Genomic DNA, 14,341 nt, shown 5'->3' on the forward strand with positions numbered 1-14,341 from the left:
AATAATCTCTATGGCTCAGTGAGGCTGTCGACATAATTCATTACGCGAGAGACAGATTTATAGTCACAGGTTAGTAAGGAGGTTGTATTAAAAGTAGCTTGATTCAATTGGTCACGGGTGCTAAACGTAATTTTTAAGCGCGATTAATGTTCGCAATATTAATTTACTTACTTTTACTTCATGTTCTATAATCTATGTCCGAAGTCGTTTAGTAAAGTTCATTGAACTGTACGCTTAAGCTTAAATCCTGGACAATGATTACTATGTGATACGTATGTACTTGTTTTTAATTCAATTAAAAATACCGGAAGGAAACTTGTATTTGCTTGAAGGACTTTAGATACAGCTCTCCATTCTTCTAAAAAATATTAAAATATTTTCTCAAATAGCAAAACATTTTTTTTCTTTGTGCAACCCCTCTGGATAGATACCACATAGACAAGCAATGCTTAATGTTGTTGTGTTCTATTTGAAGGGTAAGTGAGTCAGTGAAACAGGCACAAGGGATATAACATCTTAGCTTCCAAGGTTTCTGGCGTATTGACAATTTAACGAATCTTTTATATTTCATGTCTATGGGCGGGGGTCCCCACTTTTCATAAGGTAGCTCATTTACCCGTCAGCTTACCTAAATCTCAAAATAGTAAATTATTTATTTGCATAGTTTACTTACTACTTAAACTAATAACTACCAGTTATACTGCTATCGTTTTTAACAGCATAGTAACTTGAGTTCCTCCTGTAAGTTACCGTGTTTTCAATTATTAAGGCAATATTCAAGAACACATAATTCCTAACTATAAAAGCAGTGTCTGAAACTTACGATGATATGACGTGTAGATTATTAAAATGTTTCTCTTAATATTTTCAAATAAATAATGATTAAAAAAAGCATATTATGAATACTAATATTTGAATGAATGGATGTTTGTTACTTACATTCGAAAGACTGAACAGATCCTAATGAAATTTGGCACAGAGATCGATTATAATCTGGAATGGCACATAAATAGATTCATTTCTTAACTCTTAATTTTTTTTTTTACTATAATCATTTTGTTAATACTTTAAAAGTGTTGACACTTATTTTTTTGGAATACCACGATACACTTCTATTCGCTTTTGTTGCTTCACTGAAACATTCCGCGAACTCCATCTGCCTTTTGTTTTATAATCTAACTAATTCCTTTCCCACGGTAGAGCAAAGCTGTACAAGACAATGTTGTGGGACAAACATATAAAATTAATATGAAATAAGGTATACTACCTATTTAAAGGACATAAATAATTAATAAGACAATGACGACGAATTTTTACGCAATATCATTGGACGAAATCTTAAATTATCCACGATATTCGTTTACGATTGGCGAAAAAACTGCGTTTCGAATGCCAGCGAAGATGATGTCAGAAGTTAGGATGCAAAATTGAAAGTAGTTAAATGGAATCATTATGTATTATATATATATTAATCAGGAACTATATGTAGCGCATAATATCAGAGTAATTAGCAAATCGCATGGAATATGTAAATATAAGGTTTGTTTATATTTATTCCCTTTTTTAAATAGAATACATAATTTAATTGGCTATTAGTATGTTTATTAAAAACAATAAAACACATATCTCCTGCTTGAACACCATCAAATAATAATTCAACACTTTTTTTATCATCTATACCTATATTCGATTATATAGTTATTTATTTTATAAAAGCTTTATTGAATTGACAAAGTACAAAATATTCATTTAATTATGATGTTACTAGTAACAGTCGATTCTGTCTTAAACAATTGTTTTAAAATGATTAGCGAAAAACTGTTATGTCTAAGTCAATTACGATTTGTGAATGAAATGAAATGAAAATATTCTTTATTCGAGTAGGCTCATAAAATCACTTTTGAATCGTCGTGTTACAGAATTGAATTAAATGTAAGCTACTACCGGTTCGGAAAGTAGATTCTACCGAGAAGAACCGGCAAGAAACTCAGAAGTTAATATTCTCCACCATTTTAATTATAGAGTATGTCAGTAAAGTACAATTAAATTTTTATATATCCTGCCTAGAAATCAATAATAAGGTTACGCTTTTTTATCTTCAATATATTCTTATATTGAGTAATATGCCTCATTTATAAACGTTTTTTTGACATAAGTCATAAATTCTTTATTCGACCATTATAAAAATAGCCGTGAAATCTTATTTTATATTATTTTATATTACAGTAATTAATTTCGTGCTCGGTGGTAAAGGGAGACATTAAACAGGAAATCTACAAGCGTCGGATATAAATCTGCCAGATGTCCTGCGCAGGAGCAGCGTGTTGGAGTGAGTATCAAATCTCTTTAAAAGAGAAGGAGAATTCAGTGGCGTAGCTAGGTGGGCAAGGGCCCCGGTGCATAGAAAATCATCGGGCCCTCACCCTCTCTTTCCACTCCATCTTTAACTTTATATTGCCCTTCAAAATTATAACTAGGAATAAGAATAGCATACAGGATACAGCGAGTTGAACTTATCATTAGTAGGCTAAATCCATAAATCATCTCTATTCAAAGCTTAGGCTAGAGGCCCCCCTGAGCTCCGGGGCCCTGGTGCACTGCACCACCTGGCCCTAAGATAGCTACGCCACTGAAGGAGATCTTAGTCATGCAGTGCTAAAGTCGTAAAGGTCTATCAATCACTTCTTGGTAGGGATTCGTGCAAGTCCGTCTGTTTCGGTACCACCTACACACACAAAAATCAATACCAAGTATTGCTGTGTTTTATTTTAAGCGTGAGTGTTTTTTATATATATAGAGATATGTACATGTATTTCTTAAATTATTCCGCATAATCAACGAGGATCAATACCATGAAATGACATATTATTTGCATTAATATAAAGCGAACACTGCTCTCTGATATAAAGGTAATCTGTGAATAAACATTATTATTTGAGCTTTACAGTCATCATGCGTTTACGTATTCACTGTTCTTTATGTATCTTTTTCTTAGAAATGGCAAAAGTATTGCACTATACAGCCTGAATTTTTTTTAAGGACAAAAAAATGGATGAACATATTTTATAGAAATTTCACTAAACTTTCTAGCATAATATAGAACCTTTAAACAAAGTTCATAGACATTATATATAAGATTTAAAAATCAAATAGATAATTTCAAACATCTCTGCTCTTATAAAAATCTATTTGCAAAACCATTAAAGTCACTAATAAATATATCTCGACGGACAAGTAAATTACTCACCTAAAGCTAAACGTAATCACTTCATATAAACTTCAATACAAACACAGGTACAGCTGTAGGCAGGAACTAGTTTCTGAACCTATAGGATTCCAACTACCAAGTTCATTCCTTGATTGGAATCAGTTTCTTGCCGAACTTGAGAGGGGACGCACGTTCGTAGCCGTCCCAACTAACACGAGACATAAATCGCAGTATTTTTTTATTCATAAATAAGAATCGTGTTGTTATATTTTTTATCTGTGTGTGTTATTGATGTTCGAAAAGTGATACTTTCATTGTTTAAGTTTTGTATTTTGTGCTCGAATTCTTTAGACTTTCTCTGCTAAATGTGTACGTTTTGAACTTCATATTGAATGCTTCGTTTTTTTTTTAAACAATACAACGTCTAAGAAGTATTTATATGTTTAAATATTTCGTATCATTTGAAATAATTTATTATTAATCTATTAACCTAACGAAACCATCATATCAAACGCGATAGTTCTACAGTAAAATCATTAAAAAATAATTAGTTTAAAGCATAAAACTAGAGTCAACATAAATTAAATTATTTCACAACATTTAAATTAAAAATGGGTTAATCCGGAACGAAATACAATATTAGACAATATAATTCCAGCTTAACATTACTAGTACGAACAATATTACGCAAAACTGCCTTATATATATAAATATATAAAAAACAACATCTGTATATATATTTTCCTTGTTTGATTACCAAAAGTAAGGGTGACATAGGTCATTTTAGCATCAGGTCACAGCTTCATAAACCTTATATTAAAGATACCTCGTATATTAAATACTACAAATATAATAATATGAGTGAGAATTAAACCAGCTAAAATGCAACAAGACAAAGGTGCTTTATTGATGAGCCATACTTTTTATTTGACGTCGACCAAATAGTTTTACATAAAAAAGTTCGTATACGCTAATGAATTTTTTTTAAAATGTTTTTTTTTCACATTTATTATTTATTGATTATGTACTTATACTTTTACAAACGCAAGCAAGTGACGATAAACAGATCGCATAATATAATATTTGCATGAATTTTAATTTCTAAATGAGATTAGTTATTATACAATTGTGATGTATATTGATTTTGATTTATTTATTTACCGTGAAGCAATAAATAAATCAAGGTATGCAATAGGCTGTTTTTAATAAAGTCGTGTAATTACGAAACAATCTGAATATACGTACTTATTTTAAAAGAATTAACATAATCATTTGAATGAGTATGTACAAATGTATTTAAAGTGGGCCCTTTCGAATCCGATTATAATAAATTAGAATTTATAGCAACGATTTATTTTATTAACTTGAAACTAACTTTTACCGACGACTTTGTTTATTATTGCGCGGGATGTTACGTTCTTTATTTTTTCAAATACTAGTTTCCGTTCCCTTCTGCACCCGCTTGTGGTGGGTGTAAGACATACTATGTATTTTTCTGTACACCTGAAAACGTATATGCAAAAACACAAAGGGTTAGTTAATATATGAGTTTAGTAGTTAAGACATAATAGCGTAGCAAACAATGAAATAAACAAACTAATTCGACTTATTTATATTTTAACGGACACGAGAATTACGACTCAAATCTAAGCAGGCATGATTCAGTTTTTAATTTGACCGTGAAGCAAAAAAATGTGACAAAATCTGAATCAATATGGCAGAAATTGTGCCTAGTGTAACCTTATTTCATAATGGAACAGTCTGATGGATTAATTCTAAACCTCCTGAAGAAATCTTTTCTTTGGTCTTTGTCGAACTTTCATAGATTAACGCCAAACTTCTTAAGTATATAATCCAAACATCATTGTATGTACAAGTCAATCTTAATGTTTTTCAAATAAGAAAGAAAGAAAAGAAAAATCGTTTTGTTTTTAAAGCGCAGCGTGAAAAACTACTGCTTAGTAGTTTTTACATAGTTTAAAAATCTTAATAATATATTCCCTTGACAATTTAGTTTTAACCATAACAGTACATACCACATTTCGTTTATTTCGTTTTCTATTTTGATAATTATAATAATACCTCATCCTCCTGATTGTCATTTCCAGTACTCACTCACACAAATACAATCCGCAATGTATAAATGGTATTACACAGTCACACCAAAAATAACTTACCAATCTGCCTCAAAATAATGGACTAACTGTGCCCATTTATTAAATATTACCGTATAAAATTATTATTATATAAAGGAGGAATTTATTTTATATAAAATACAGATGTTTTCAATAGTTTTAAAAAACCATAACGGAAACGACATGACGCGAATTCGTTTTTTAATTTACTTACTTATATGATGTTTTTTTGTTCTTTATTCTTGGAATAGGCATGCAACATACATCCACGTTCATATTGTTAATTGTCTTTTCAAATGTTTTGTTAATAATTAACTAATAAAAAATAAGTCTTTCTACTCTAAAGTGTATATTTTTTGAAAAATTTAATCATGTGGACTTAAATTAAAAAAAAAATTGTTATCGAATAAAATCAAACCGAATGAGATTCGTGTAAAAGTATGACGTAATAAAGCTTTGAATCTCATTATAATAATAAAAGGAAATAAAACAACTATTATTCCACGAGAACGATTTTTTATTTACACTTTCCGATATTTAGTCAGATCTCAAAATATTTCGACTCTGACTTAAAAAAAATATCTTTGTCGATATAGAATAAAAAAAAAGTCATGAATAGGTAATTAAAAATTTAGTCCTCAATTTAGTTAGTGAGTGAAGTTAGTTTAGTTTAAGAAGAAAACCGACATAAATACTTGCATTTACTTGTAACATTAAATTGAATAAAAAATTTTGGAACAAAAATATTGCGCCTATAGAAATTTTACTTCAAATACTTACTAAAATTTCATAAAAAAATTCAATACATTCAAAATATTTTAAATTTAAATTAAACCTCTCTTATCGAGATAGATCAAAACCGATTAAAAATATTGATTGTCGTGTCAAAATCGTATCGTGAGCTGTAAATGTCTTTTTCCGCATCAGATCCACAGAGAAATTAGTAACGCTTTTGACTTTACTATTGTGTTGAAATTGAAATTATGGGGGATGACGACTTGAAATCTTTGGTCGATACAATGCAGTCTCGTCATCAATAGCGAGGGAATATGTTATATCTTACAAATGCATAAATACGATAACATTCAAGTTTACTTTACACGTAATTGTTGATTTATGTAAGCACACTAAGCAAGCATAAAAATAAGGCATTATTTTGACATTCTTTAAGTGAAAGTATGGCGTGATATGCTAAGTAACTTTAGTGATGTCTTAGAGCATCATTTACTTCACCGTCAGCACACGCCTGTTATAGTCGACCAGCTGATCCCTTAACTCGGAAATTACGCAAAATCAATAAACAATTGAGTGAACAAACGACTACAGATAAAAAATGTGCCTTTTAATGTGTTTGTTTCAAATCTTATTTAACATATGTTATAACTATAATCTATACAAGCTGCCTTCCGACTTTGTGCGGAAGATAAGAAACCCGAAGGTCCAGAACACACTCAATAAACTGCATCGAAGTCGGTCCAACCGTTTAGGAGTTCAATTACATACACTTGTACAGAAAATTTATATATAAAACATTATATATCAAAGCAGTATTATTTATAAGTAGAGACATGATGTTTACAATGCAGGAACGCACTAAGAAACGTATTTGCGAAATTTTGATTTTAAGGGCTTCGCACCCCTTCTTTTTTACCATTGTCCAATTCAACCGTTCAGTGACATTTTTTTTAAACACCTAGGCAATATGGCAGAGCTGTCTTGGCTCAGGGTAGTGATACACATATGATTCTGAATTAAAGATTTTGGAACTTGGACAAGAGCTTAAGTTTTGTTTTTCAATTCATCTCATGCTCTGTAGTAAAGGAAAACATTGTAAGAATGCATATTATGTGTAAACTGGGAACATGTAAACAACGACATATAATAAATCAACTCCCTGTATTTTACAGAAAATATGAAACAAAACAATCAAATTCTTAATTACAACACTCTCCGTTTGCCTTTTGTTGAGCATACTTCAAAAAAAGAACGAAATGTAAATATAGATATAACTACCTTTGGAACGTCATATTATATATTTCGTCCAATTACTTTTGAAAAGAATATTAAGTCTATTCAGGTAAAAGAGATACAAAAAAATCCTTATTCCCAAGCTATCCGGCCCGTCTAAAATAATTACCGTAAAAATTAAGACACGGGGACTAATTATAGACCACCTCGAACAAACTTGTACTCGTAATTTATTACTCAAACGAAATTAATAAAGGTTTTCATACTTAAATATTACTAGAGAATAATAATATTTAATTATATCTTCGCTTGTGATTAGTGGGTGTTATTTTAATTGATCAATTACGTTCGTTCATAATATTTAAACCTCAGGATAAAATATAATTATAAAAGTTTCAACGTAACGTATTCGTGCGTTTTAAAATCACATTTAATCTAAAATGTTGTACAAAGATTAGATATTTTATTTTACGAAAACTTAATTCTGTTACGACTTGTTTTATCGTATATCTTAATTAATGACTAACTTAACTTGCCAGTTATACGTCACGTTTAAATCATTACATAGTACAAAACAAAGTCGCTTACCGGTGTCTGTCTGTGTGTATGCTTGGATCTTTAAAATTACACAACGGATTTTGATGCAGTTTTTCAATAGATTGATTCAAGAGGATATGTATTGTACATGCACAATATAGTAGACACTGATAGTTTTAGAGGTTTCCAAAGTGATGTCGTAAAAAAACACATTTATTGCGCTTACGTTGCAAACGCTGGTTGAACCCTACGAGAGAGATCAAAATAATGTACTACAGTATTGTACACCTTAAAAAAGGTTTTCAAAAAAGTTCGCGATGGTATATGTCTATCTCTTAGGGATAACCCACAATAACCATTTTTTATCCTTGACTTTTTATGAGAAATAAATGCTTATTTTCGAAGTCATTTTAAGCAATAAAGCATTAATACTTATCCAATTAAGTACCTTAAATACATTGTACATTTAATATCAATATGGCCCTTTACCGCGTGTAATTTAAATGAATATTTTCGAAGATAGTACAGATTTAAAACGCAGGGACATTCAGGGTTTGTATTGTTAAATGTCTAATGTCTGAAAAACTGTGAACGTTGTAAGATATTCTGTAGTGTATATAGTATCTGCATTGCACCCGTGCGAAGCCAGGGCGGGTCGCTAGTTAAACAATAAAAATAAATAAGGTATAAAAAATTGTAGGAAATAATACAATACTGAATTTTGAATTAACGCAATAAATAGATTAAATCGAAAATCCTTTTGTGATTGATTTGTTTGCAATGTGCGTTTAAGACTTTTTGCACTCAATATTATCACAAGCCGATGTTGAACTTAATAACTTTGATGCACCCGAAATTCTAGTGTCAATAGTTTGAAACTTATGATAGTATTTTCATTTTACAGCTCTCAAGTTATTTTGAGCGACTCTTTCACTATTAACGTCAATTATTAAATAGTGCATCGTTATTTCATAAGATACAAGCAGACGTTCCAATCACCATAAATTATAATGAAACACCACGATGTTACTCACTGTTATATTAACACGAATTCTTAACATAAAAAAGTATCAATAAAAAAAGTATTTGCTATTTTTATTCTTTTTTAAATGTTCTTTAACTACATACATTTTGAATTACAATACAAAATAAAAATTTGCGTTCAGACGAGCTTTCTTTACATAAACTGTAATTTTTTTTGGAATTTACTGGTCGCAGATATTCTTTATTTTTTATAAGTGTTTTGTGACGCATATAAATAAGTATTTATTGACTGACACTGACAGAAATTTTGGTGCGAAAAACGTTGTACTCAGATACCACAAAAACTGTACACAAATAAAAACTCAAAGTTTTCGTTTCCGAACCGATATTCCTCAATAAGTAATAAGTAATGACATCTGATAAATAAATTATAATAATAAAAAAAACATTAAATAAAACACCTTAGATATTTCATTACATAGTTCTTGAAAGTCGTCAGCAAAGACCTGTCGTGACGTTATTTATATATAAATTGCATGTTACTATTAATTATATTTAATGATCAACAAATTATGATTCAATGACCCCATTCGTATAAAAATAAACAATGTTATCCAGGTCAATGAATCTTTAAGCCTTAACGCAATTAAGATCGCTTATAGCTATCCGCCTTTTGACTTTTAAGGTTTGAATTTAGTTAAAATCGATAATATTAATTTATATGATTGAATAAAATTACTTATATTAGTCTTGAAAAAATGATATCATTATCGTTTAAATGTGAAGATTGAATTTGAAATTAGAATGTGAAGTTGATTTGAGTGATAAAGACAAAACAATATGGCGTCGAGTACTGTGTTTCGATTCTTAATATTGCTCACCGCGCTGGTGTGGATACTCTCTGCTGATAACCCTAAGAGGAGGAGACGGGAGCCTTGGACTAATGGGAGTTGGTTGTGAGTATTTAAACACTATATTGAGTACTTTATTAATAATGACCTTATATTATAGATATTTGTGGTTTAATTTATATGGTTACATAATTTTATTGACTTTGTGGTAGGGCTCCACCCACTCGTCATATTTTACAGTGATACTTAGTATTGTTCCAGTTGGAAGGTCGTGTGAGTCAGTGTTAAAACATTTGAGTTGCAAAGGTTGGTGGTTCATTAGCGATGTGAGGAATGGTTAAAATATGACACAAACATAAGTGTACTTTCTATTCCGTCACTTTTATAATCCAATTTGATGTCAATCCGAATTCCGTCGACAATTTTTATCAGTTATCAGTTTAAATAAAAAAAAAATAGCAATGCTTGTTGTTCCAATGCTCTAGTATGAATGGTGTCTGAGTTTTATTCACCGCTTCAGAAAACATTACGTAGTTTTACATGGGAAGTATATTGGAATAGTAAGGAGGTTGTTAGTGCTAGTATTTTTTTTACGTGATTGGTGGCAAACGAACGAGGCTCACCTACTGGAAAGTGACCATCGCCCATGGACATCTGCAACACCGGGGGGCTTGCCGGCCTTTAAGGAATCCTTCCTTTTATCGTACGCTCTTTACTTGAAGGTTCCCAAGTCGTAGTCGAAATACCGCCGGCGAAAGCTGGTTCCACAAAGTGGTTGTGCGAGGCAGGAAATGTCTTAAAAATCGCGCTATTGTTAATTTCTATTGTATTATTCTTTCCATGTAAAGAAAAATAAAAAAATCAATATTTATTACCTACACTATTTAATATGTTTGTTTAATTTTAATAAGTCATAAACGTTACAAAGATGAAAACTTCTCACTAGAACTTATAATAATTATACAATTCCTTTTTTTTAACTCAATAATAGGAAGTGGTATTATTCTTGCCATAATTCTTAGCGGTCATGATTTTTACAGTAGCTATTATTATTTTCGCTTTGGTATGTATTTGTTAAAATGTATTATCTAATTTAAGTGTGGAATACCTCTTTATTTGAATTTAATAATGTTGAAAATACCTTTAATGGTGTATCATACTGCATCTGTCCGTGACTTTTTAATTAAAGATTTTGTTTTCGTGAATATGCCGTATATGACGATGGTGTAATAAATAAAAAAATAAAAAAAAAAACGTCTTTTTCTATATGATTTGATCTAGTTTTGTATTATGAGATTATGTTTATATTATGTTAATAAACACGTGTAGTTTAAGAGCCATTTTGCTATGTGCTTAAAATAAGGCGCCATTAACATTAAGATACGTATTAATTGTGAAGTTATAAAATAATATGGCCACCTGGTGACAAGTCTGGTAAAGTTGGTAAAAGGTTTCTTCTGTTGGTTTATAATACAAGAGACTATCTCTTTAGCTATTTGTTGCAATAGGTTGTTAGAAAAATAGCTGTGATTACATCCCTAAATATTAGTTGAGACTGAACATATGAGCCCAAATCAACAATATTTTTATACCAAAGGTAAGTGAGTCGTTGCGATCATGAGACAAAATACCTGTAAAACAAACTAAGTATAACAAAAATATATGCGACTTCAAACTTTAAAACGACCATAGTTCTAGGGTAGTATATCTTAATTTATAATAATAATCCATTACATTTTTTAAGCTATAGTAAGGAGTCAGGCATCTGAGGGTGAGTGGTCACCGCCGCCCATAGACAATGGCGCATTAAGAAATATTAACCATACCTTACATCGCCAATGCGCGACCACCTTTGGGAACTAAGATGTTATGTTCCTTGTGCCAGTGAGAAACCAAAACACAACACTACTGCTGTTTGGCTGTAGAATATCTGATGAGTAGTTGATACCAACCTAGACGGGCTTGCACAAAACTTTACCTCTCCTCAAATCCTCTTTAATTCTACTTCCAAAGGTAACAACTTTGTCAATATTCATTCGAGAATTAAATACTATAAACTATTCCAAGATTTCGACCAATGATATAACGTCAATTCAATATCCACGTTGTTTATTTGCTTTTAATGATTTACTTATTTTTTGACTAGGATTTTGATGTTTATTTTAAACATCGAACGATACATAACATAAGCAGCCCGTAAATGTCCCACTGCTGGGATAAAGGCCTCCTCTCCCTTTGAGGAGAAGGTTTGGAGCATTTTCCACCACGCTGCTCCAATGCGGGTTGGCGGAATACACATGTGGCTGAATTTCGTTGAAATTAGACACATGCAGGTTTCCTCACGATGTTTTCCTTCACCGCCGAGCACGAGATGAATTATAAACACAAATTAAGCACATGAAATTTCAGTGGTGCCTGCCTGGGTTTGAACCCGAAATCATCGGTTAAGATGCACGCGTTCTAACCACTGGGCCATCGAACGATAATTTTTATATATAATTGTTTTATTGCTATCCCTTTTAATCATCTCGTTCTCTTTATCTCTTTTTATTATATATACAAAAAACGAAAATTAACTAAATATTTATTCTCCTTGACTTGACAGTAACTCAGCTCTGAACTGCCTTAAGCTAACAATTCGAACTTGAGTTACTGAGCTGAAACTCGATAGCAAAATAAATAGCTCTCGGCTTTCAAATATTTGCAAAAAATATATTTAATACGTCCTTATACTGTCAAAGTTTAAATACAATAGATGCTGAGGTTTTTACGTATTCCTAAAAGTATTAAACACATTATTGTTTTTTTTATCTTAATTAAAACTATTTGAGATTAATGTATATGACAATACGTAACGTTTTAGCGTTTGTTCAAGTTCAAATTTATTTATTCGAACTTGGCTTACTAGTTGGCTCGCGTGTTAGGGATTGGTCGTCAGCTGTTTAGGTATAAAAAATAGCTCATGACCTTCCTTGGGCTCAAGATTGCTTCATAACAAATTCCATCAAAAGTGTATCAGACGGAGTTACTTTCACATTTATAATATTAGTATAGATTCATCTTTATATCGTAACTAATATTATATAATATTATTTTGAGTTTTATATCTGTTTGTTTGTTACACCTTAACTGCTCCATCATCATCATGAAACTTGGCGTGCACGTTCTCAGAGCCATAATAAAGAACGTTGTATACAGATGCGAGCAAAGCTGCGAGCGGCAACTAGTAATACAATTTCAGATTTTAGCTACAACAATTAGTTATTATTTTAATTGTATTGCTTCTTGTTAATTCTTGTCTTTGATTTAATGTATTGTATATATTCTGTGCGTACATAAAATAAAAATAAAAAAACTTAACAATGCTGAATGAACCGTTGAGTCATATTGTTGACGTTTTGCGTTTTGTCTGTGGTATTGACATCGATCTGTATTTATCCAACACGATGACTAAGTCGGGGCGAAGCGTTGTACAGCTATACCACGGTACGATTTCCAAGATACGAATTTCCCAGTTACAGATAAGCTAGTAAAATCGATAGTACACGTGGATTACAACCTAAAAATCACGTTTTCGAATCTAGGCTCAATATTTTTTTCTTAAGTTTGTAATACAATTAAAGAAGCAGTGATACCTTACGGCCGATGTATGTATGAATGGTTATGTCTTACAACACTAACGTCTATTATAGGTGACACCTTATAATCATGGTGCATGTGCACTTGACATTGTATACAAGAAAAATTACTTTATGGTAGCTCAGAGTTCAATTCAATCGAATCCCTTACCGTTGAGCTATTAAGGCCTGATTTAGCTTAAAATTGTTTAAATTAGAGTGTAATTCATCCTGTTCCAGTGCCAGTGGTCAAAATATTATTTTCCTTACGAATAAAATTATAACAAAACAGTAGTAGGTTTTTACAAGCACTTTTGAATCGTCATTTAACAAACTATTTTGAGTAAAGCTACCACCGGATCGTTATGTAGATTCAAAGATTAGAACCGGCAAGAAACTCAGTAGTTACTCTTTTTCAACATGTGAAAATACAGCCATGTTAGTTAAAAAAATTATTATATGTATGTTATGTCTCCTGCCTGGAAGTCAACAAGCATTAACTCCACCCTTTTTGATCATCTATATAATCTTGTATCGAATAGCATGGCTTCTTTACCAATGTATTTTTTTTGCAAATAATTTGAATTTATGAAACGGCAAAGTTAAAAATTTCAAACAACACTCTATCTAGGTATATAAATAATTTAAGCTTGAAATATCAACGAGTACAGAAGATTTTCTTAAAAAAAAAAAAACTAAAACCTAAATAAATATTAAAAAGCCGAACCACCAAATCTTTCAGCGCTCTACCGCTAATTAATTATAAGGCAGGTGCAAACGTTTTCGAGTAATCCCCCGAAAGTAGTATCGACCAGTAATGTTGTACTTAGGTTTTATTACAAGTCTAGACTAGCGCTCAGGTGGCGCTATGTTATAATAAACACGAATGTATGAAGTATTGGAATCCTTAAGATAACAATTTAATTAAAAAATAAAACAATTATACTTAAATTCATATTTAAGATAACGTCGATTACTATAAGTACATATATTTTGTGTATATTGTTTAATTAGGCAAACAGATTAAAAATATATTTTATG

At 31.0% G+C, this 14,341-nt stretch overlaps 1 protein-coding gene across 1 annotated transcript in view; it reads left to right on the forward strand.

Moving 5' to 3' along the window:
• Positions 1-3,542: 3,542 nt before the first annotated feature.
• The window catches only part of LOC125072654 (protein Wnt-5b-like), a 52,828-nt gene continuing 42,029 nt past the window's right edge, over positions 3,543-14,341 (forward strand). The window contains exons 1-2 of the mRNA XM_047683303.1: positions 3,543-3,577; positions 9,581-9,788. Coding sequence (XP_047539259.1) covers positions 9,673-9,788 — 116 coding nt within the window. The 5' untranslated portion in view covers positions 3,543-3,577; positions 9,581-9,672. The remainder of the gene's footprint in view (positions 3,578-9,580; positions 9,789-14,341) is intronic.

The sequence above is a fragment of the Vanessa atalanta genome, chromosome 22 (assembly GCF_905147765.1).
Source record: "Vanessa atalanta chromosome 22, ilVanAtal1.2, whole genome shotgun sequence".
NCBI lineage: Eukaryota > Metazoa > Arthropoda > Insecta > Lepidoptera > Nymphalidae > Vanessa > Vanessa atalanta.